At 38.3% G+C, this 26,480-nt stretch overlaps 1 protein-coding gene and 1 long non-coding RNA gene across 5 annotated transcripts in view; one reads left to right on the top strand and one right to left on the bottom strand.

Moving 5' to 3' along the window:
• LOC148368018 (uncharacterized) overlaps positions 1–26,480 on the top strand; it is a 532,004-nt gene that overhangs the window by 438,261 nt on the left and 67,263 nt on the right. The gene's annotated exons all lie outside the window — the stretch shown is intronic.
• LOC148368019 (semaphorin-4B-like) overlaps positions 1–26,480 on the bottom strand; it is a 104,611-nt gene that overhangs the window by 36,585 nt on the left and 41,546 nt on the right. For 2 of the 3 annotated variants that reach the window (XM_088334731.1, XM_088334730.1), the window contains exons 3-5: positions 9,906–10,069; positions 7,572–7,634; positions 2,194–2,292 (exon numbers count right to left, since the gene is read on the bottom strand). In XM_088334731.1, the coding sequence (XP_088190857.1) occupies positions 2,194–2,292; positions 7,572–7,634; positions 9,906–10,069 (326 nt within the window). The remainder of the gene's footprint in view (positions 1–2,193; positions 2,293–7,571; positions 7,635–9,905; positions 10,070–26,480) is intronic. The other variant, XM_088334732.1, reaches the window with a different exon arrangement.

Raw genomic sequence — 26,480 nt, 5'->3', positions numbered from 1 at the left:
TTACTTTTTAAACTAGAAAATAAAAACAATATGATGAGGCAGATGAATTTTCTTGTTTTGAATGTTTTTTTTTTATTTCACCAAAACTTTTTCTAAACTTTAAACAAGGTGTCTTTAAAAGAAATAGCAGAATTATTTTTTAAATATTGTTAAATGAGACCAGAAACTAGAACTAAATCTTAGTTTCGATGAGCAAATATATCTGCAAATACTGTAGAAGAACAAAAGGTTCTTTTGAAAATATGATTATTTTTTTTGGTAAGCTTCCCCCCATTTTTTGAGCTGGACTTTTTGCAGTTTGCAGAATATACACATTCTCCATCCCTTGAGTTCAACATCCTGACCGTCCGCCCAAAGTTTAAAGAAGGGTTACAAAACTAAACATGTGGAGTTAGCCATGTGACAGAGCGTCCTGCCCTGTGTCAACATGTGGAGCGTTCAGCCAGTCTGTCCTAGGCCTGAGACGTCCTGTGTTGTGATTTTGCTTTTTGACGTCAAGAGCGGCTAAAGTTTATAAAAGTGACGTTGTCGTCGCCCCGCCGGTACACTAGTATCCCTCCCGATGTGCTACATAAACACACTTTTTGCTGGAAACTGTGCACACACACAAATCAAGTAGCCCCCTGTAGACTTGTCTGCATAAATTGCCTCAGCAGGGTCTTAAGATGGCAACGGAGGAAGAAAAAAAAAACAAGTATCAAAACCCAAATAAATAATGGTACACAGTAGAACTGGAAAATTTGTCTTCAAAGCGCTAACCAGGGTTCGCACATTTTTTCATGGCCAAATTCAAGCATTTTCAAAGCCAATTTTTGAATAACCATTAAAAGAAAAAAATCTGTGTAAATCATGTATTTTGCAGAGCCAAATATACAGATAAATCAAGACTTAATTTTTTTTCAGATCTTTAGTAAATCACAGATATAATAGTTTTTTAAACAAATCTATCCCCTTTATAGGTGTGTGGTACACATAACAGCAATATGTAGCTTACATTTTCAGTTGCAAGAAGTTCTTTCGGAAACGCAACCTTAATTCTTTGCATTGCCCAAAATAAAAGCCAATAATTGATTGCAACAATACATTTTATAGAGCCATGGTTAGGTGTAGCCTGCACCTGTCCCATAGGGGAAGATGACACTTCAAAGAACAATGCAATACAAACTAATGCCAGCTGCCGTTAATAGCGAGGGAAGCGCAGCCACTAGAGAGAAGTGTCAGCATAATTTCCAAGCAACATGGCAACAATTCCAAGCATTTACAAACACTTCCCAACCAATGGGGAAATCATCAATTTAATCGGTCACTACTGGCTTAAGTTATTCGGAGGTAAAGGAGGCGGGTCTATTTAGCATTTACAGCCCCATATAGGCAAAAGTGAGGTAACACAAAGCCTAGCCGAAAAATTTGTGAATCAGAAGTAAGGTTGGTTTACGGCCTAGAGAAAATAATTGTCGTAGTTTGTTTATTTATTATCATAAATTATGGGGCTAAACAGACGGCTAGCAATAAGCAACGTCCACCTATATATATATATATATATATATATATATCCATCCATCCATTATCTGCACCCCCCTGGCTTCCGGATCGTATCCGGCTCCCTGACTTTTTCCTTCCTTCGACCACGCTCCGATCTGCCACCCAGGCTACTTGACCCGTGTTTGCCCACCGAACACTTAGCCTTAGCCTCAGTCCGGTCGCGGGGGTGCTGGAACCCATCTCGGCCATCTTCGGGCAGTGGGCAGAGGACACCCTGAACTGGTTGCCAGCCAGACGCAGGGGACACAGAGACAGACAACTCACTCGCTCATCAACACCTAGGAACAATTTTGACGGGCCAATCAACCTGACAATCGTATCTATGAAACGTGTGAGGAAACCGCAGTGTTTGGAGGACATCCACGCGAGCACGGGGAGAACATGCAAACTCCTCACAGGAAGGCTGGTTTGATCCCCTGATCTCAGAACTGTACCACTCAGCCACCACACACACACACACACACACATTATATACATATATATATATATATATATATATATGAGAGAGAGAGAGAGAATAATTATCTAACAGATAATGGTAGCATTCAAATGTATCAATTTAAGTTGTCCTTGAAATGGGATCAAGTCAACAGCGCCATAGTCTGCTTTGTATTTTGCAATGGGAATGTCGGCTGATGCTGGAAGACTCACGATGTAGCTGCAGACGGGGCTGAAGGCATATGTTCCGCACGCGTACAGGTGCGTGCTGTTCAGACGCAGCAGGATCTTGATGTAATTGAAGCAATCAGTCTAGTTGGTGAAGAAGACAAAAACACAGCAGGTTAGATTTCTCTTATCCAGAGGCTCGCTTCAGTAGTGCACTAAAAGAAAAGGCTCAAAAGGAAATGTACCAAGCAAGGATGAAAACTAAACTGGGGAACAGCACGCAAGGAAAGACACGTGCGGGTCGTCACAGAGATTATTGCCTTAGGATACGACGGCTCGTACAAAAGACAACAAGGGGCCACATGCGGAGCCCCCAAAAAGGAACATTTCCCCATGCACACCTGATCAATGCTGAAGAGTGTCGAAATACATAAAAAGCACACTAGAGTGGAAGATATGACCTCTTATCATAACACTAGTTGGTCAACCTGGCTCTAAAACAAGAGTGACCACACTTTTCAATTTGCGAGCTGTTGCACCTTTAAGCCTTGCACACACCTGCCCCTAACTGTGTGCAAAGCTACTGGCGAACGCCACCGATTAGGTATTACTGAATGAAAAAGAAAATTAACACTTAAACATTAACAATGAAAAACACAGGAAACATAATTTAAAATGTTTAGAAATCTATAAAGAGAAAATACAAAACATTATAAACTTGTTTATACTCAACAAATTTAATGTCAACAGCACAGTATTATTTTAAAAAAACATAGCGTCTCGAAGATTAGTGGGTTGCCGGCTTTCGTTACCGTTTATTTTGTTGCACTTCAAGTGTAGGACAAATGTGTTGCTGGTGAGGTGCAAAAATATAACAATGTTCTATCACACAACTACCTGTCTGTTCTTCTCTATTCAACTTACTCTAATACTGCTCCAAAAATATAAATATATAAAATATTTGACATACAGCAACTTATTTTTAAAGTACCGTATTTTCCGCACTATATGGCGCACCATGTTATAAGGCGCACCTTCAATGAATGATATATTTTAAAACTTATGCCATACATAAGACGCACCCCATTATAAGGCGCTATAAGTGCATGCTGGTTTAAGATCAGGTAATTGTGCAATTTTGTAATTGTAATCCTGTGCAGTCCTTCGAGACATTTTTGGGATTAAGGGCTATTTACGGTAAATAAATGTGACGACTTGACTACAGTAGAGAATGTAGTTACTTTATGCAACCTCTAGATGTTGCCACGCTCAAGGGAATGTCAACAAAATATTCAAAAAGGTCAAACTTTATTAACAAACAAGCTTTCCACAACTCCATTCACTCCCAAAATAAATAAACAGCCGTTTTATTATTTTCTCTGAGGTAAAGCATTTTCGTGACACATCTTTAACATCTTTGAACAACATCGACATATCATTTTATTTTTTGTCCATTTAGTCAACACGCAAAGAAAAAAACGTCTGATACTGTTATTTTAAATGAAACGTTAGTGCAATCGCAATAAAGTGACACTCGTAATGTGCAAAAACAACGAGTGCAAAGCAATAACATAATAACTGTAAAATGTAAAACGTAAACACACAAAAGAAAAACAAAGATCACTCTATAAGCTCCTCATCGACGAATCCCTCGAATTCTTCTTCTGCTGTGTTCGAATTGACCATATCTCAGTGAATGGGCCATCCAACACGTCCGGTGTTTTTGTGCCAGCGCTGTTGCCTTCATACGTATAGTTATCGTACTGACACTTCTGCTTGCCGCTCTTTGTTGAACAACCCACTGTTCAAGTGTCTCCTCTAACTCTGGCCATCTTGCTTTATTGCCACGGAAACTTTGTTGAGTTTTCCTTACTTGGCGCAGCTTATCTTCATCCTTTCTCCACTTCCGTACCATCGATTCATTTAAGTTTAACTCTCTCGCTGCCGCTCTATTGCCGTGTTGTGCTGCGTGACTGATCGCTTTGAGTTTAAACTCGGCGTTGTACGCGTGTCTCTTAACAGGAGCCATTTTTTATACAAATGCACGTATGAAAGAGAATCTCGCTCGCTCTCTCTCTCTCTCTCTCTCTCTCTCTCTCTCTCGCTCTCTCTCTCAAACGTGACATTCTGAATAATTCTGCGTTTGTTTAAGGTAAATTGTGCTTTACATCTTCACCAGTCATAACCCTGGATTCAGACAAATACTGTATTTGTTGAATATGAATTAAGCAGTTTAATGGGGTAGCCATTTTGCCACTTAGTAAACAAATACAACACGAGCCCCGGCAACTACCAATCGTTTAATATTTCCCAGTATGCACAGCGCGAAAAATGGAGTCGGCGGCTGTTTCTCGTAGTTGCGAGACCTTGCGAATTTAATATTGAGCCATATATAAGGCGCACTGTGTTATAAGGCGCATGGTCAGCTTTTGAAAAAAAAAAAAGACTTTTAGGTGCGCCTTATAGTGCGGAAAATACGGTAGCAGAAATAATTGCTTTCCCTGGTAACTGGTTACAAAAAAGAAATACACATTTCTTGACCCACGAGTAATTTGAAAAATGCCCTAAAAATCTGTTTCATATACATATTTTATGAATGAACTATTTTTTACCACTATAAGGCACCAAATAATACACAATGTCCCTTTGAATATTTTTTTAACTTTGATTGAAAACAATGGACAAATCTTGTAGGATTATTTTGGGAAAACGAGGAGAAACAAACATCACTCAATTATCATGTTAAAATGAAAATCAAATAAAAATAGAATCACTAAGTGGTAAAAACAATTTTCAATTTCCAAAAGAACTGATTTCATAGTAAAATGTTAAGCGTTTATCCAATAATTGGCCAATTTGGGAAGAGTTTATTTTGTAACTGATTAGTGCAAAAGGGACAGGATTTGATGTGTATGTGTAAAATAAAACTTTCTTGTTATTATTATGTTGTTACTATGTTATTGCCAGAGTAATTATTGGAAGTAGGGTTAAATAGATTTAGTCAACCACTAAAAACATTTGGCTAGAAAATCACAATGACTTAGAATTTGAGAGCTATTTTTAAAACAAGTCTGCTGGCACCTCAGCTGTCCTTAGGGGGGCACCATTGTGCCTACGGGGCACATTGGAGGCCCCTGGAGTATGGCGACCAAAAATTAGTGCTATAAAGCACAAGGAAGAATTCAAATTACGGGGACTCAAAGTGACCAAACTGCACAAATTTTCTTCTCATTCTTTTGCCTGGCCTTTCACAAGGTTTTGGGGGCAGCAAGACAGGACTATCATGTCAGCTCCCTCAAGGTGAGCCTCATATTGTGCAATAATAAGTACAACTTTCTCAACCCATGTGTATTTCCAATTTCGATAGTTCATATATTTTTGCTTAATATTTATATCAATATTGTTTTTTTAATGAATGAAGTTGTTTGTTTCTTTTACCGCTAGGACGCATTACATAATAAACAACGTCTCTTTAATGTGTTAAACGAGAAAAAATAATAATAAATTAAAACAACCAAGTGGTAACAATTATTTTCCCATTTCAAAATAACTGACTTCAGTTCTTTCAAATAGATGACAGATACTGAATCCTAAAATGTGAACTTCTGAACTCTCTATAGTGGGCATCCCCCAATACATCCATTTTAAAAACTACGTATCACCTTTATTAGCTGACATAGTGCAAAAGGTCAGTGTGCATAACACTACACTAAGTGCAGTACATTTGCTGCCAATCTTCCAAGCAGTTTCACATGAATACCAATCCTGCCAAGGGTCAAATTCCATCTGTTTTTGACAGTAATTATCCTGTTCAGGGTTACGGCTGTTGATTTAGAGCTAAAAGGTGCTTGACTTCTTGGACTGATTGGTAAATTTGCTCAGCAGTAGGTTAGATTCTAACTAAAACTAAGAGTAAGAATAACCCAATTTTGGTTGAAAGTTGTCCAGTGTACTAATTGTGTTATATTGATAACAATATTTGTTGTTTTATACAAGTAATTGATTGATTCATTTCCGGCCAACTTGTCCTCGCTCACCCTTCCAAGCTAACATCGGGCAGTGGGCAGGAGAATCCCTGGACTGATTGTAAGCCTTTCAGGGGGCCGACATAAACATCCAAGCATTATTAACACATGCATCCATACCTATGGAAAATTAAAGCTCGGGCCTGAATAGAATTCAGCCCGGCCCAAACTGGCTGGCGGGTATATAAGACCGAACCCTGCCGAACAACTTCAAAGCTTCAAAACCGATGTTTTACTTCGGCACTGCGTCCTTCGGGCCCAAGAGTGCATTTCGGCTGAAGTACACAGCTATGGGTTTACCTTGGGCCGAGTACCTCAAATCAAGTGCACACTTCGAAGTGCAGAGCATTTCGGCTAAGTGCAGTGAAATGAAATTCAACAAAATGGCACCGAAAAGAAAATCCTATTGTGCAGATTACAAGATACAAATAGTAAAATATTTAAGCAGAGAGAAAGTTTGTAAAGCTTGTGAGCTATCGGCGAGAAGCAGAAACGACGTCTGACGTGAGGGACATAGAGGTGGAAAGAGGAAGCGGTGCATCTTCTATCGTGACAAACAAGATGAGAATTTATTTGATTTTCCTGACTTGAGTTGAACTGATAGATTGGTAACCATGTTCTTTGTGATAGTGTGTTACGTAAGTAAAAGTACTGTTACTTCAGAAAAGTATTACTCAAGTAGAAGTAAGTGCATGCTGTGCAGATTCGTCACAAAGGATGAGATATGCCCCCCCTTTTTTTCAAGTGTACTCTGTTTTTATTTTTTGTATTTATTGCTTGTTTGTTTCATTCTAATTTTATTCTTGTTTTATATTTTGTGTAGAGCGACCTTGGGTCTCCTCAAAGGCGCTTTGAAATAAAATGTATTATTATTGTTATTATTATTATTATACACAGACCATAAGTTATTTAGAAAGAAGAGAAAAATTTGGGGTTGCATTGGACAAAAAAGAACACTGTAAAATGGGTTTTTTATGGAAAACCCCCAAAATTGGGTTGTGGGTTTAGAAGAGCCAAGGAAATTTGAGGCACAGTGTAAAAAACAACGCTACTAAAATATGCAACATTTTGTTTGAAACATCTCAAAGAACAAATGGATCGAAGATGTAATTTGTTCCATTTCGATTTCATTTTTGTCACACATGTTTATCCTGTTCAAAAAAAGGAAGTCTGATTAACTATTAAAATCTCCATCTAAAGGTAAAATTAACCATCCTTTTTAAATACTGCTTGATCGACACAAATTGCCATTAGTCAGTGTGCTTTTAACCATTTTAATATTTATTAAAGCACAAAAACCTGAATGTGATCCCCCAAAATATATAAGGCTGTAGAAGAAAAATAAAACTTGATCAACTGCTTGGCTGCTGATATGTTTTCAGTTTTGGCTCATCTTACCTCGAGGCTCTTCCCTTTGAAGCTGCACTCTTCTCTCTTTCCAAGTGGCGTAGCCCACGTCAGCTGAAACCCCAAAAAACAGTCAGAACTATCCATACAAACTTTGTGATCTTTAAAAAATCTTTAACCTTTTTTATGCAAGCGGCAATCCAACAGAACAATTTGAAAACATGTCAAGCTTCATGGCATACGGGTAAAATGTGGCCCCCACATCTAATTTATGAAAAAAGAACAAGAGGAAAATGAGCTGCATTGCGCCAAACAATATGTCAAACAATATGTCCACTTGAATCAAGTGGCCAAAGCCAGACGCCACGTGCAAAGCACCCACTGTAGCTGTATTTGCTGACTACCATTTATCAACCAGAGAACATTGTGGAAATCCAGCAGAATAGTATGTCACAGACGCATTGTTTAAGGCAGCAAGAAAAATACAACTTTAAAAAAAAGCATCCCAGTGTCTTTGCAGGAGTTTTAATCAGCTTTAGTTATGTTCCATAATAGTCTAACAGTGAAGTTCTCATACTCAGTTAAACGGTTTCATTAAAAAAAGAGGGACCTTTAAATCATTAAAACGAGTGTTTGTAGGCTATTTTTGTCACTTCCCGTTTTCAATTGTTGTTGTGGTTGTTTTTAAATTAATATATATTTCTATTTGAAAAATGTCATCTACCCTTCAAACTTCGCGTTTGCCAAAGAATGGACATTTCCCAAAACTTAAAAAAACAAAAAACGTTTGAACGTAGAGTCTTAGTAAAGGGACAAATATTGAGGATATAAACCCCTAAATATTTGTTTTATGAGCTTACATCCCCTAAATCATCACAAAAATGTGAGCCTACAAAAAGACCCCCAGCCCTCCAGCTGAAGGCACACTTTTTCTACCATGAGCCCCTTGAGCTAAAACAGGGGTCGGGAACCTTTTTGACTTAAAGAGCCATAAAAGCAAAAAATATTAATTTTATTTTGGGAAGAGCCACACCATATATTATGAGACAAATTTACTAAATTGCTAAACCGGCGCCCCAGACAAAAGCTTAGTCTTCAGCACATTTATTTTTGATGATTTGATAAAAATTATGAAAAGAGAATCATGCCAGAGCCCCTGTCCCAAATTCAACAAACAGACCACTTTAAACTTGTCTCTTGCTTGCAATTACTCAAGATCGATTAAACTCCTTTTGACCCTTTTTTTCATACATATTGGTTTCAAAACCAGATGCAAGCATTTATTTTGCAAAAACGTCACAACATTCTGAGAATAGGGAGCCTTATGTGCTTACCTTTGGCGAGAGATGGGAGGGAATGCTTGTACTTTTTCCATAGCTCCACCCATCCCTCCCACTCACCCAATCAAATGACTAAGTTCTCTTCCGGTGTTTTGGCGTATTTACAGTTCTGTGGATTCATCATAAAGTATCTGAACACTGAACACAGATTATATAGTGAACTTTTAAATAAAGGATTCTTTAGCGTTGTACAGCCAAAACAAGTTTTTTTCCCCCCTTTTTTTGTGTGACACCTTGACTGTAAATTGTAGTGAAAACGTGCCCTATATATACTGCGAAGTGTTTCCATTACATTTAGCTTTGGTCTGGCTTTACTTGTACCTGAATAGGATAGACGATACCGGTTTTGAACAAGATGGAGAAATTTTGCATGCAATCAAATTGGTCTCTGAGCCACAGATACTCATAGAAAGAGCCATATATGGCTCGCGAGCCATAGGTTCCCGACCCCTGAGCTAAAATGTGTATGACACTGCCAGACTAGAAAAATAATTAGTACTGTATCATAATGGAAGAAAATCTCATCTCATCTCATCAGCCGTACTGCTTATCCTCATTAGGGTCGCGGGGGGGCTGGAGCCCATCCCAGCCATCTCCGGGCAGTGGGCAGGGGACACCCTGAACTGGTTGCCAGCCAATCGCAGGGCACACAGGGACAGACAACTCATTCGCTCATTCACACCTAGGGACAATTTGGACCGGCCAATTCACCTGAAATGCATGTTTTTGGAACGTGGGAGGAAACCGGAGTGCCCGGAGGAAACCCACGCAAGCACGGGGAGAACATACAAACTCCGCACAGGAAGTCTGGAGCTGGATTTGAACCCACAACAGGTTCCCATGACATGAACTGTGCCGCACAAGCGCTAACCACTGCGCCGCCGTGCTGCCCATGGAAGAAAATGTCAGTATGAAATTAAAATTGAAAAATGGAAGAAAAAAATCAGAGTATAATATAGATTGTTGTGTCACCTTGTTTTGTTATGTGGCATAGACAAAAACTTGCAGTATTTTGCACGTGCACACACGTCTGCCAGACACTCACATTCTTATGCAACTTGCTCTTGCTTATGTCGGAGAGGCTGAGGGCGAAGAGGGCCTCACGGGCCCCCACGTAAAGCATGTCGTCCTCCGGGCTGAGTAGCAGCGAGGTGTAGTTAAAGACACCCTCTGCAGAGAACCTCCTGGCCGATCGCTCCCTGGCATCTGCTGGCACACGGGCACACGTTATAATAGATAACAAAAAATGTCTTCATGAACATGAAATATGTTGGGAAATGGCACATTTTTGCATAATATATATATATATATATATATATATATATATATCCATTGAGAGGGAGAGAGACAGAGATAGACAGGGAGAGAGAGATAGGACAGACAAGGACAGAGCGAGTACTCCCCAATATGACTAATTTAGTTTTTTAGGTTGGTGCAAAAATGGTAAGAAAAAAACTTGTATTCAATATTTTTTTCAATTATGTTTTTGGGGGAGTACAAAAACATACTAGTAGTGTATAGTATTTAAATGACGAACCATTTGAAGGTTTCTGGGTCAAATGAACCACAGTAATATATTAAAACACCATTGATTCAAATTAAGTTATTGTTGACCCAACAGTCTTGTGAGTTTATGGTCTTTACGGTTTTACAGTGCTTTTGAAACAGTGGAGTATGATGCTTTGTAAAAATTCTTCTTGTATTTTGCATGTAAAAGCCCCAGTCAGAAACTCCGCCCAAGAAAAAATTGTTTGCCAAGTTTTTCGGATCAGGTCAGGAATTTGAACATTTAAAGCAATTTGTTCGTGTCTTCATATGTGATAAGCGTGCTGATACAACTCTCCACCGCATACTTAGCAGCCAGAAAGATAAATAAATGTTAGATGCCACAGACTTGCAACACTAAGGACAACAGCAGAATCATTTGCTTCTTGCACACAAATCAAGGAATATTCAAAATTGGTTGAAGTGAAACGGAGCAAGTACATTGACATTTTGGGGATAGGGGTCCTGGGATAATTATGTTAAGCAGTAAAAAGCTAAATTCTACATACTACAATTTTCCCCTAGAAACAAACACTTAAATTACAATAAGAATTAGTAATTATATTAGTCTATTACGTATATTACTGTTACACAAAACAGAGGTTTAAAAATGTATAGGGCTTTATTCAAAGGTGCTGTCCAAAATTTAGAAATGTCCTTCTCGCTACCGCCATCTTCAGGCTTAAGTCATCATTGCAGCCTCATTCAAACTGCTTGTGTGGCGCACGCAAATATGTGTTTTTAAATGTGCTTTTTCATCTTTTTGAGAATTAGGGTTGGTATTTGGAGTGTTTTTATAATGGTCCTTGTCTTACTTTCCCTTTTTTCATGTCACACTAACAGAAAACCGCGAGGGTCCAAGTCCATAAAAGCAAGCTTGAATGACTATCCCTAAAGTATGTGTTTTTAGATGTGCTTTTTCATCTTTTTGAGAATTTGGGTCTGCATTTGGAGTGTTTTTAAAATAGTCCTTGTCTCACTTTCCCCTTTTTCATGCCACACTAACAGAAAACCGCAAGGGCGAGTATAAAATCACTCTCCACCCCAATTCCCCGATTCCTAATGTATTATTTTTTTAGGAATAGGTAAGTATGATTACTAGGCATTGGTGTTGATACCAGCCGTTATTATAAAGTATTGGTCCGGTGTTGGATGTCCGATGCCTTCTAGTAGCCATCAAACGATCAGAAACCTGAAATTAAGGGAATGATACATTTTCAATAACTCAATGTGTTAATAGGGAGAACTATGTTGAGATTTAAAAGGTATTTTTCAAGAAACTTTGTTATCATTTAATGAGGGAAGAGTATAACATCCACAAATGATATTGGTATGGATTATCGGGACCACGGTTTAGGTATCAGTATCAGAATCCGTAATATCCCTAATTATTTTACTCAGAAACCTAAAGCTAAAATTTTGGAAATATTTAGACAGAAAAATATATGGTAATTACCAGCTTTTCTTTTTAGCAAAGTAAAATTTAACTGTCAAAGACGATTTTACAAAGTGTAAGGTTATTTGCTTGACTGTGAAGTTCGTTTAAATATGTAGAAACACATTATAATGTTTACAATTAATTAATTAGTAGCACATGTCGATTTTGGTACAAAAGCTGCATAAGAATACACAGCGGGCCACAAATGCCCCCGAACCATAGTTTAAACACCACTGACATAAAGGTTCACACTTTTTCTTCCATTTATCTGGCACATGTTAACCCACTGCTTGTAAACATTCTAAAAAAATGAGCATAAAGTCAAGGCCAAAAAGATGCTTGTCCAAATAGGACAAGCGCGACTCGTAAAAAGCAGCATTTGCTGCACTTCAGCTGACACTCAAAGCACTTTGCCGTCTTCCTGCTTTGGGAAGCAGGCCAGCTGCACAAGACTCGTCTTGTCCAAAACATCACCGCGCAAGGACTTTCCAAACCAAAAGCTCTCACTTTGCTGAATATTTTGCAACATCTGGAGTTAATGGAGGGTAAGCCTGTTAAACTTCTGGGTGGGAAACACAATGTATAGCTACATATAGAAAAAAAAAATCAAATAAGAAGAAATGATCTATACAACAGGGTTCGTACATCTCTTTCATTTCCCGATTCAAGTCCTTTTTAAGGACTTCCAAATTGAAATTTTCATTTTCTCCAGTACCACGAAGAAATCTGGCATGAATCACGTGTTTTGCAGATCCACAAATATATCTGCAGTTGACATATGCGTTTTTTAAACTTGTGTGTGCATTTATCTAGACATATGATTTTTAAATCGAGTAAATTGCGAATATCTTTGCGGATCTGAACAATATGTGTTGTATAGGGTTGGGGAGTAACAGATCACATGTAACGCCGTTACAGTATCAGGATACAAAAACATTGTATTACATTACTGTTATGGAAAAAAGACAAAATCAAATTACAGGTACATTTAGTTAAAATAAGAATAACGTTGCAAGATTACATTTTATTCAAAACATTATTTCATATACAAAATGCACGATAGACGAATTGTGTAATAATTTCAATCACTGACACAAGAGAGAGAGAGAGAGAGAGATGAAATAGGTTAGCACACAAGCAGGAGCTACGTTCGAGAGCCGTATCTGTTGCGCAGATTGTATGGACCGGCATGTTATACACCAATTCATGTTTGTCAGAATGTGTTGCAGGTAAAAACCACTTTTGTTTTTGTCCGTAGTTTATTTCTGAGTAAATGGAGCACTCAGGGGTGCTTCGACACTAAATTACTCCCCTGGGCGTTAACGCCTCCAAGCGACCCAAGACCAATTTCCTAATTATTTAATGTATAGTAATAAAGTAGATTTGGCAATGGAGTAATGTAAAAGTAATGGAAATAATCCAGTTATGTTACTTCTATAGTGTTCAGAATACATTAAAGATTACATTTCTCAACAGATAACTAGTAACTGTATCGGATTAAATTTTTTAAGTAATCTTTCAACCCTGCATGTGTAAAATGTTTATGACTCTCCCCATATAGGTGTGTGACCTTAATTTGTAAATTACATTTTCAGTTGAAGAAAATTCTTCACATTACAAACGTCCGATCACATTACGCCGATTTTCGCTAACCTGCATTGGCTCCCTGTTAGCCTAAGATGTGATTTCAAGGTTCTCTTGGTATTATACAAAATCATACATGGGCTTGCTTCCTCATATCTTTCAGATTTGATTTCCCCCTATGTTCCGGTCCGAAGCCTTCGTTTTGAAAGCGCTGGTCTACTGGTGATCCCAAGAGCCAAGAACAGTTCCGCAGGTTCGAGAGTGTTCTCCATCCGTGCACCGGTGCTGTGGAATACTCTACCCCCTGAGATCCAATCTGCAACCTCAGTGGAAATGTTTAAATCTAAGCTTAAAACACACTTTTACTCTATAGCATATGAATAACCTATATTTTTGTTGACAATATCTCTGTACTATTTGTAATTGCAACATCCATTGCAGCCTGGTCATCCTGAAAGGGGGGTTACCACATGTGCAGTCCCTTCTCAAGGTTTCTTCATTTTCCTCATGTTGAGGTTTTTGAGTTTTTCCTTGCCCTCATGTTGGTTTCAGATCAGGGGATGGTGTAATAATAGTCTGAAATAATAGTCTGTGCAATAACCTGTGCAGCCCTTTGAGACTCTTTTTGATTAAGGGCTATACAAAAATAAATGAAGATGACCACTTGAAAACGCTACCCTTATTTTTAGATGGCCCATAACGAATGTCCCTAATTGATACAGAATCCTTGATGTAATACACGTTTCATAGTGCCCAGTTTAGGTGTAGCATACACCTGTCTCCTTAGGCTCAACCCAAAGGGGGCAATGACATTTCATATGACCTAACAACAGCCATTCATCACAAGGGAAAAATGGTATAGCATAGCAAACCCACCAGAGTAGTGTCGGCATGGCGTTTAAGTAGACTTGTGGTGAAACATGGAAACAATTCAGAGCATTTACAATCAGTTAACCCAAAATTCAAGCACCGTTCAATCTATGAAAACACAGCATATAAATTCAAGCATTTTCAAGGTTTGCAAGCACCCGTACGAACACTGACACATCAGTCAAGATGTTCAAAAGATTATAGAAAATACTTGAAGAAAATAAAAACTGCTGTTTAATTAAACAAGATAACTGCCTTTGAGAATACATTGTATATTATTTAGTGTAGGTGTCTACAATCTTTTTTAAGCTAACAGCTACTTTTTGTTACTAATTAGCGCAAAGAGCACAGTTATATTTCTAAATTAACTGATCATGTTACTAATATCTAGTTACCAGGTTAATTATTAGAAGTAGGGTCAAATAGATTTGACTTAAAAAATTCATCAATTCATCCATTATATGCACCGCTTATCCACACAAGGGCTGTGCGGGGTGCTAGACAAAAGCTAATTCTTTAGTGCATGTTATTTCACTGTGTGATGTTTACTGATTTTATAAAATCCCTTCATCCATTTTCTGCGCAGCTTATCCTCACTAGGGTTGCGGGGGTGCTGGAGCCCATCCCAGCTATCTTCGGGCAGTAGGCAAGGAAGACCCTGAACCAGTTGCCAGCCAGCCGCATGGCGCACAGAGACATACAGCCACTCGGTTGTCCTCACCTAGGGAAAATTTGGACCAGCCAAATAACCTGATATGCATGTTTTGGGGATGTGGGTGGAAACCGGAGTGCCGGGAAGAAACCCACCCAGGCACAGAGAAAACATGCAAACTCCGCACAGGGAGCCACAGTAGCTGGAATTGAACACTGGACCTCTGCACCAAGAGGCTGGGTGGTTAGCGCACAGCGCTAACTATATTTAATAATTATATACATTCATTCATTCATTCATTATCTGCACCGCTTATCCTCAGTAGGGTCAGGTCGCGCGGGTGCTGGAGACCATCCCAGCTGTTTTCGGGCAGTGGGCAGGGAGGGGACACCCCGAACCAGTTCCCAGCCAGTCGCAGGGCACACAGAGACAGACAACTCACTCGCTCATTCACACCTAGGGACAATTTGAACTGGCTAATTAACCTGACATGCATTTTTTTGGAATGTGGGAGGAGACCGGAGTGCCAGGAGGAAACCCACGCAAGCACGGGGAGAACATGCAAACTCCACACAGGAAGGTTCGATCTCATGACGTCATAACTGCGCTAACCACTGTGCTGCCGTGCTGCCCTACTTTGAAATTATACTGGAAAATTATTTTGAAGCAGTACTCGAGAGCTATTCTCAGAATTGGTGCGCGAACACCTGTGCTCTCTGTCGGAGGAATGCCAAAATACCAAATAAAAATATGCCTTCATAAAAACATTCTAAATAAATGGAAATCGAGAACAAGTACTAAATAAAAATGCCCACCACAGACACCACATTGGAGTCTCCCGAATAAGTGCCTAATTGTGGTTTAAGAAAAAAAAACATTAAAGAAATTTAATTCATTAAAGAAAACTAATTTATTTTAATGCGTACAAGATACATAAACTATCACATAAACATGTTTTTTTTTCCAAATACTCGTAGGTTGAGAAATTAGCATTTATTTTACATAACATGAGCCTCATCCAAAGGCAGCTGACATAACTGTCCACCATCTTGCTGCTACTAGTAACCAAAAACCTCAAAAAGGCTGAGCAAAAAATGAGAAGAAAAGAGGTGTGGGTTTGGCCACTTTGATCGCCATAGTTTGTATTTGTCCATGTGCTTTGTACAATTTGGTTATAGGTTGCACTACACCATAGAGAGACATTTAGTAGTCAAATAATACACTGTCCTTTTAAAAGTAGTTCAATTTATTGTTGACATAACAAACCACCAAAATACCCAATACAATTATGCCCTCATGAATCCATTGCAAATAAAGGGAAATTGAGAACAGGTACTAAATAGAAATGCAATAAATCAAACGATAGAGTCTGTTTAATGAGACAGCAGCAACAGAGCAGTGTTAAAATGATCAGGGGAAAAAAAGAACAACAATTCGACAAAGCATCCCCAACTTTACCCGGTAATATAAAATCACTGACAAAGATAACATCCCTTTAATCGCCATCTACGTTCTAAGCAAGTCTGAGAGTTCCCTAATTTGTGGTGGTCATTCTCAAGCATACACAAATGCACACCAGATTAAGGGCACAAAAATAAAATAAAAAAGCTTCCCTGTGGAACCGTAACCCTTTGCGCCATACATCATTGAAAAATGAAGAAAAAACAGTGCAAACTCATGAAAATTTCAGTGTTGAGGGATGGCTTGGATAGTTGTGTTAACATGTCGAGGTCATCCTAAAAAAATAACTTTGGCGTCTTGTGGCTGACCAATGCAATCCTAAACTGTGGGCAGCAGAGAGAACAAGGAGTGACAGAAAATCTCTTGATTGTTTTTTTTAGAAACAAATAAAAACCTAAATGATAATATGGAAAAAAATAACTGTGAATGTGTGAATAAAAATGTTTAAATAATATTGACACAAAAGAAATACATTTACAAGCAATCAGGTAAATTGATGAAAGAATATAAATTAAAAAAAAAAAAAAACAATAAAATAATCTACAACATTGAGATAAATACCTTATATATGTCCCAATTTAAATAATTTGGCAAGTCAGATTTTAAATAAATAAATAAATAAATAAATAATTGTGCTGATACAACAAAATACTTATCTTGATAAAACAAATACAACAAAGACACATAATAATAATAATAATAATAATTTCCTTGTATTGTCATTCTGTGTAACAATGTACACAGAACGAAATGTCGATTGCATCTGACCCGATGCAGCCGCAGCCAAGAGAGGGCGCCGCCGACCACTTTTTAAGTCTTAGGAATGACTCGGCCGGGGCGCGAACCCGAACCTCCCAGTCTCAAAGCGGGCGCCTTACCACATTATGTATTACATTAAATTAAACCCCTAAATACATTAAAGGGACAGTATGTATTAGCGCATCCTGTGGCAAAAACTTCATAAAAAAAATAATAAAATAATAATATTGATTAAAAAAACAAAAACAAAAAAAACTAAACCTCACGAAAGGCTGGACAAAAAAAGAGGAAAATTTGTTCTTTTTGGCCACTTTTAGTCTCCATTGTTGGTGTTCTTCCTCCTGCTTTTTAGGACTCGTTTTGGGTTGCACCACAACAGGGGACTCCAACATGGGGCCTGCAAGCACGTAGTGCCCCACAAGGCCACCTAAATAGCCCAGAAACTGGTTCTAAAAATCTCCAGCGGTCATTGTGATTTCCAAGAAAACATCATGCCAGTTAGAAATCCAGTTAAGTGGTTGACTGAGCCTTTTTAACACTGAATAACAATCTGGTAATAACATAGTAATAACATAATATAGTACTATCAAGTTATTTTTAGAAATGCATACCATAATAGTAGCCCTACGCACCCATCAGTAACAAAAGCTTTCAGCTTCAAAAAGGTTGGCAAATCCTGCACTACACAATACCATACCTGGCAACCTGTACGTTTTTGCCGTACAAAGTATGTTTATTATGCATTTTAAGACGTGTATGACGTACAAGAAAATCTGTACAGAAAAACGCAAATTTGTCAATTATGGTATGATCCGGTAAGCACCGACTATCATGAAACGGCAAATCAATCAAGTCTAACGAGTTCGCCGCGGTAGCCTCTATCTTGGTATGTTTTTTTCCGTTGCAAACGAAACGAGCGGTTTGATGCTACTGTGCATATGCATCTGCCGCCTGTGGATTTCCCATCATGCATCATTCTGAAAAAAAAAAAAAAAAGGCCCGTTGTGTATTCTTAAGCAGCTTTTGTACCAAAATTGACATGTGCTACCAACTAATTATTTGTAAACATTATAATGTGTTTCTACATATTCAAACAAACTTCACAGTCAAGCAAATAACATTACTCTTTGTAAAATTGTCTGACAGTTAACTTTTACTTTGCTAAAAAAAAAGCTGGTAATTACCATATATCTTTCTGTCTAAATATTTCAAAAATTTTAGCTTGGATTCTGAGTAAAACAATTAGGGATATTACGGATTCTGATAATGATACCAAACCGTGGTCCTGATACTCCATACCAATATCATATGTGGATGTAATACTCGTCCCTCTTTATATGATAACAAAGTTTCTTGAAAAATACCTTTGAATCTCAACATAGTTCTCCCTATTAACACATTGAGTTATTGAAAATTTATCATTCTCTTAATTTCAGGTTTCTGATCGTTTGATGGCTACTAGAAGGCATCGGACATCCAACATCGGACCAATACTTTAAAATAAAGGCTGGCATCAACACCAATACCTAGTAATCATACCCACCTATTCCTAAAAAATAATACATTAGGAATCGGGCAAAGGGGGTGGAGAGTGATTTTATACTAGCCCTCGCGGTTTTCTGTTAGTGTGGCATGAAAAAGGGGAAAGTGAGACAAGGACTATTTTAAAAACATTCCAAATGCCAACCCAAATGATCAAAAAGATGAAAAAGCACATCTATAAAACACAAACTTTAGGGATAGTCATTCAAGCTTGCTTTTATGGACTTGTTTTCCTTCACCGTCCCCAAAAAGGTTGTCGAGATGAGGGACGGTAGCAATAAATCACATCAAATTCGATTCAAGGAAACCATTTATTTTGGAACGACCAGTGAAAAAATACAGGATGCTTGTAGCGAGTCGTATAGCACAGCATATGAAAGCGCAGCTGCTCCGGGACGAGCGTGTACAAACTGTTTGCGAGACAACGAGATGCGACACTGTCTCATTTCAACTCTTGTGATGAAACGGAACCCCTCCAAATGAAAAATCCATAAATCATATATCTATGCATACATCTTCATAAATTCTGTTCTGATCTGAATGCTAGCAAGATAATTCCGTAAGTTGTCAAACTCTGCATGCACTAGAACAAAACAAGGCATTTAATTGTCAAGGGACACACGATCTCATCCATCCAAAATAAAAGTACATAAAACAGATGTTGACATGTTTTTAAAGCAGAAACATTTTTGAGGATGGGTTGCTCCACAATGCTAATAAACTCCAGCAAACAAAAAAATGTGGTTTAAGAACAAAAAATGCGCATGCAAGCACATGCAGCTGCAAATAGCATTCCAGATGTTTTGGAGCGCTGAGTAACGTGGAGGGCGGGGCTGCTAATTGCTCCTACGAGACCTGATTGTAAGCATGACGAAAGGAGCATCAAGAAGCCATGTGCAGTTTGTTTTCTACCCTGCCGTGACATACTGTAAATACTTATTGTTGACATTGCATATAGGATAAAGTTGACTTTTGATTGTTTATGATCATATGAAAGTTCCACCAATGTGTATTTACATTTTCAATTAACCCTAGTATCAGTGTTCATACACCTTTTTGCCAGATTGATGCACATTGAGGACTTTCAAAGCCAATTTTAGAGTTTTCCAGTACCGTTAAAAGAAGAAATCCAGTGTGAATCATTTATTTTGCAGAGCAACCAATCTTACGTAAGCATTTATCAAGACATATGATTATTAGCTCTTGAAAAAAATCGTTTTAAAATATTTTGGCGCATCCGAACAACATGTATGTAAATAAATTCGTAAGAAACCAGATTGAGTCCTAGCTTGAATAGAGGCCATGATTACAGCTTTTAAGATTTGTTATTACGAATGTCAGTGAAAGCTAATAAGAAAATATATTTTCGCTTAATTTTAGGTTAAATACCAAATAGGACGAACCAGAGTTCTCACTCGTTTTAAAGGATGTTAAGATTCTAGATCTGCTATTTAATTGTCACATAAACCAAATAGAGTAAGAAAATGATCAGGAAATGTATTTTCATTTTTTGAGACGTCACTCTGGTCAAAATTCAACAAACCACATTGAGTCATATATTTATTTAAAGGCCTTGACAACAGCTTTCTTGATTTGATATCACTAAAGACAATATGATAACAGCACTGTTGGATAATAATAAAAAAAATCGGATAACATTTACTACATAAAACTTCCTAATCAAGGTGAAAAAAAGAAGATGGTAAAAATAAATAGATGATTACCTATTACACCTTACATTAATGCTTCTTCTTTTGTCATTATATTTTTGCAGAACATAACGTTACAACAAAATAGTCAAATGAACTATTTTAGCACAGGTTTGAAAAAATAATCAATTACACAGCATATAAATTCAAGCATGGTCAAGGTTTGCAAGCACCCGTACGAACACTGACACATCAGTCAAGATGTTCAAAAGATTATAAAAATACTTGAAGAAAATAAAAACTGCTGTTAAATCAATCCATCAACGAGTCAACCAACACAAAAGGCAAGGATCCACACAAACCTTTGCACTGTTTGCATTGGTGTGAAGTTTTATGTTTGGTCACACAAACAGGATTTTTTAGCGCCCTTGTTTGGGGCAGAGTACCATAGGGCAGCTTTCAAACGAAAACAAACTAAACTAAAAGGTAAACTTAAAAGTACATTGTATATTGTATATTGTTTACTGCCATCTAGTGGTAAAAAATCAAACAACATTTTGCGTTTTTTCAAATAATAACATCAATAATAATAATAATAATTTCCTTTGTATTGTCATTCTTTGTAACAATGTACACAGAACGAAATGTTGATACACCTGACCCGTTGTAGCGAGCCGATGCAGCCGCAGCCAACAGAGGGCGCCGCCATTTTACCAATGTTATAAGTCTTAGGTATGACTCGGCCGAGGCGCGAACCAGCGACCTCCCAGTCTCAAAGCGGGCGCCCTACCATCTAGGCTACTGAGCTGGTAGAAATGTGTATTAGGTCTACAAACATGAAGCATGTAAGAAATGAATAGAAAAATGTTGCGTTTTGTTCGCCTTCTCAAACAAATGTAAATTTGATCGCAGATGCATATAGATTGGTTGCAGGGTTGAGGCCTGTAACAAAATTCCCCCAAAATTCCTTGAAAATTGAGCGTGCATTAACCGGAATTGTCGTATACAGATAGCAGAAACCCACGAAGTAAAAACCTGTTTTGATTTATTCATTTGTTACTCAAGAACAACCCCAATTTAAAGGCTCAATTGTTTGTTTAACATATAAAAGTAATGTACTTTATGAACTGTATTTTATTTATATTTTTAGAAATAACTTGGGACTGTCAAATAATAATTTTAAAAATAATCTCGTCGTTTTATTGTACAACTCTATGGATTAAGGAAATAACCTACTTTACTTTACATAATACTTTGCAGCTATAAAGAGGCTGTTGTGGAAAACGGCATTTACCTTCGGTTGTGTCCAACAGAAGCGATATATTTTACCATTATCAAATATTTTGGAAAAAGCACCAGAGAGCTACTTGGGAGTGCCAAAGGCCGGCGTTTGGCTCCAGAGCAAGTTTAGTGGGTCTAGTATCCATCTTTGTTGGCAATAGAAAGCAACTTCCTCTGTCTTTCGCTGATTTTGTGGTGTTTTGTTGACACAATGCCTTTTAGAGAATTTTGAAAGTAATAAAGATTTGCGCATACATAATGTTGATTCATCAAGCTGTTTTGTATGTAAGTATGTTAGCATGGAGAGAGATGGGCGCAGCCATGCTGTACTTGCCCGAGACACACCACAGGAAATCCACAGCCTCTACGACTCTACGGTTCCAACCAACCAGCTATAAACTCAGACCACAATCTCATTGATGCACAGGCAGACAAGCAGAAAAGGGGCGTGGCAACTGTTTAGCCAATAAGAATGCAGAACACAGAGCATGACGAAAAATCTGGGAAATTGAGAACTCGAGATAAATTAACCGCGATACAGGCAAGTGTTTACTGTATTGAAGAACTTGATGGGCTCATGCTTTCCTCTATTCGCAGAATCCAATGGTGTTGTTTCACATGTCTTTTGCACAATTGCGTTCCTCGTATGGAGTTTTTGTGTGTGTGCGCGTCACAGTAAGGGACAGCTGCGCCTCACAGATAACAAGGACAGCCAGAGTCTCTTACTCTCCGCATGTTGATTAAGTGTTATAGAAGGTGCTGCATGGTGACAAGTTAAGACTTGATGAGGCTTAAACGGAGGAACGCAACCTCTCTGCAGCATCAACAAACACAAGATGACTGCATAGCAAGACTGCCTGTCTGACTCAGTCATTGAGCGTCTCTCGGGTGTCAGTCTGCTGCCGTGATTCCAGTGATGCTTTTGTGCACGCTTTTGTGGTATGCGAGAGACTTATTTCAACTTGTGGCATGTAATTCCCCGGGATGCAACAACAACATAAATAAATGAGACGTGTCTGTGCCTGATGATGAGGTAAAGCCGAAAGCCACCGGATGCCATGTGTGAAAGAATGCTTTAGAAAATCAGGGGCTGATTGCCGCTGAGAACACCATTGACGGGCAGACGAGAAATATAAAAAGGGGATTGTCATGGCGACCGGATATCAGGTTATGATTGGATTGCTTCAACGGACAGCAAATAATGCAACTGACTTTTTAAGTGGCCGTAAAATTACATGAAAACTATACACACTAAGGACAAAGAAATTGCTAGTGGTATTTAGTAGACAATCAATTTTAACCCCTTGACGTTCCTGTAAAATACCGACAAAGTAAATTAAATGCTGTTTTTTTAATTTTTATTTTTTTACCCATTTTATCCTTTACCTTTTTACCTTTTATATTTTTACCGTTGTTTATATTGATATCACTATTTGCTGCTTCTTTGAACATTTCATTGTATGCTAGGTCTTAATTGTCAGTTTAACTTTCGTCGAGCATTATTTCAGGTCAGGACGGTTCTGTGCATTTGCACTTTATTGTTGTCAATTGTTGTCTGCGCATGGCAGAGTAGGAAACGGAATTTTGGTATCTTGTATGGCAAGCAGATTTGAGAAATTGACAAATAAAATTGAATTTTACTTTGACATCACGCTTGTGGTCGCCTACATATTTCAACATTCCGGATCGAAGTGAGTCGCGCATTCCAACAGACGGTTTGTGCTGCTTGCTAAATGCGCTCCCTAGAAGAGGCCATGTGATTAAGGCCTAAGTGCTAACGCAGCATACAGACCCACTATAGCGTGTGTGAGTGTGTGTGTGTGTGTGTGTATGCGTGTGTGCGTGCGTTTTGTCATGATGAGTTGTGCAGTAGTCTACCACTCGGGTTGCACAGGCACCGCAAAGTAAGCCGAGCGAGCTAGCGGTCGGTTGGGGCTGCTCCGAAAATCGCACGCTGATGGTTTTGTGCACGCGCCGCTCAAACAGCTGCAAGCTTTTAACGTCGAGCGTGCCGCATCGCCACCGCTCGCTTCCTGTCACCGTAGCCGCTTGGCAGAGAGGTCCAATTATCTCGGCTGGGGGGCTGCATTCTGATAACGCTTTCTTCCTTGTGAGAGGAATTCAAAATGTCACTCATTTAATTTGAATTTTAAAAAAACACCAAGATGAAAAGACATTTTTTGTAAAACCTCTTAAAGGAATAACCAAGTTCTAAAACTTGTTAAATCTTGGAAAATAGTGTTTTCTGCATAATATTTCCATATATTTCACTGGCATATCTGTATTTTCAAGTTTACCCTTTAGTTTGTTTTCATTTGAAAGCTGCCCTGTGCATTTTGAAGACAGCCTGTCTTGTCTTTGAATTATTGAGCTGTCATCAGAGTACACCAGAACCCTTGCAAGGCGATTCACCATAATGGTTACGTTTTAATTAACTGAATTGATTTAGAGTGTTTTAAGCCAAGTTTTGGTCGTTTTTGTGGAGACTGCCTAGGTGTTTAGCAGGAGGAAAAATGGGGCCAACATGCAAAATGAACACACACAGAGCTAACGGGGGCTAATCAAGCCAGCAATATAGATAATGGACAAGGCAGGCTATCTTTCTGCTAACAAGGGCTAATCGGGATGGGTCGGCAGAAAAACGTGAAGCTGGCTGGATGAAAACGTGCCTTAAGGAGCAAGACTACCTGGGAACCCACAACAAAAAAAGCATGCGGCAATCAACATCAACCAAGCCAGGTAAAAAAAGATGGACACGGCATGTTAGCAGACTGTAAACTGGGCTAATCTAGACCAAACAAAACTGGAAACTTTCAGCAGACCCAACACTGGTGGGTAGCTATCCGGACAATATTATAACAACTAAAAGACACAGGGCAAAAAACGGAGAGGAAAAGCCAAAATTGCCTATCTGAACGGTAAGGAAAAAAGAAAGTACACTGTAGCAGTGGATGGTAAACTTACCTTGCGCAGCTTTTGGAAAGCAAGCAACTCTGACAAAACAGTCACAAATCCCTTGGTCTTTCATGGACCCATTTTTTTGGGGTACAAAAAGGAAATAAAACCAACAAAGTCACAATGAAATCAGATGTGATCCCTCTTAAACGGGCCGATTAACTGAGTAGGGAGGAAAGATTGAAGAGGACATTATCGGCATAGGAATTAAATAGACTGATAGTTTTTTTCCTCTTCTTAGCATTATTTTGAAAGGGCAACAGTCCGCGACCCACTTATGGGTCCTGACCCACAAAAAAATAAAATAAACACCATGTTGTGAAGCTTAATTTTGATGAATTAGATATTTGCCCCGATACAATAATTAAGTGAACAGTAAATGGAGTATCATCATTTAACACAGTGCTTTGGTCTGCAACCAAACCAGTACTGGGCTGTAGGAATGTATTTATACGTGTATTCACACATTTATTTTGCCCAAAGATAATTTAAAGTTTGGGTGCGCATTACACAAGGTTTTACAGTATTACATGACCGTAATTGAGCAATGATATATCAGTCGACAAATATTGCTGACCTCATTTGCTTAGCAGTGGATACAACAGGAATCGAACCCTGATTGTGTCTGCGATAGCGCTGAGCCCTAACCATAAGTTCACCATTGTTGTAGTTGTCAAGGGAAAAGGCATTCGAGATTTGATGTCATCATCACACTATTTTTACTCACTGGGCCGCAATATACAACATTGTAGTGGAGCATTGTGGGAAAAAGTTCATCCGATACAAAACAGGAGTGCAATACAAAGTTTCTACTACTAGCAGCAGGTGTGCTGACGAAATATATATATATATATATATATATATATAATATTATATGATATTTTCGCTTTTTTTGAGGAGATGCATCAGAAAACATGTGCAAGTGTGACATCCACTTTTTACCAGTTCTTAGGTATTTTTTTAAGCATTTATTTTGATGATTGAGATTTTCTTTTTTTTCTACGATCGTCAAATACACAATTATAATGAATTCAGAATCGACAAGTTTTTCAAACAATTGACAGATGGATAAAGACCAAGCTTATCTTGACCATTCAAACACTTTTCAAATGAATCAAATCAGGTAATCAAATTATTATAACAAGCAATGTGAAAAGCGTCATTCTCATTCGACGAAGGTCAAATGTGAGTTTTTAACGCAAGTTTTGATAAAAATTACAGATTGTCCACTACATGCTACTGAACTTCTAAGACGGGTGTTAGGAGATTTCAAAGATGTTGAAAATTAGCATCTATAAAACGTAATGGGAGACAAGATGTGAACACTCGATTCCTAAGGTTAGAACTGAGATTATGTCACATAGCTGAAGGTAAATACATCCCTCTATGCTTCTCGTTTCCTGTAATTTGTGCTATTTTCACAAAAGAACTCTGCTCGCACCACGTTTTGAAACTACTATTCGTGACCAAAACAACGTTCAAAATACATTTCAACGATCATAAGCAACTGTGGGAAGGAGACAAAATTTAACTAAGATATTTGTTGATATGACAAAGGCTCTGACGTCATTATTATTTTCGATATTTTATGAAATCATCAAACGTAACACAGTAACATAAAATGCACCGACGTCTTGTCTGGAGATAACCTTTAGTAGCTTTGTTTGATTTTGTCTTAAACAAGGTTGTTGGGGTCGTGGTCTGTTGAAAAAAATGCCAGGGAGCCACTAGGAAGTGCCAAAGAGCAGTATGCAGATCCAGAACCGCTAGTACACAAAACCAGATGTTTATAGATTTTGTTGGTCATTATCAGGGGTGCCTTGACACAAAACCTAGCTAAAGACACTCTTCATATGGGCTTAAAGTAGGACTGTGTAAATGTTC

This window comes from Urocampus carinirostris, chromosome 4 (assembly GCF_059441175.1).
Source record: "Urocampus carinirostris isolate Australia breed hairy pipefish chromosome 4, RoL_Ucar_1.0, whole genome shotgun sequence".
In the NCBI taxonomy this organism is placed as follows: Eukaryota; Metazoa; Chordata; class Actinopteri; order Syngnathiformes; family Syngnathidae; genus Urocampus; species Urocampus carinirostris.
The sequence above is the reverse complement of the archived record's forward strand: the minus strand, read 5'-3'. Positions and strand labels throughout refer to the sequence as shown.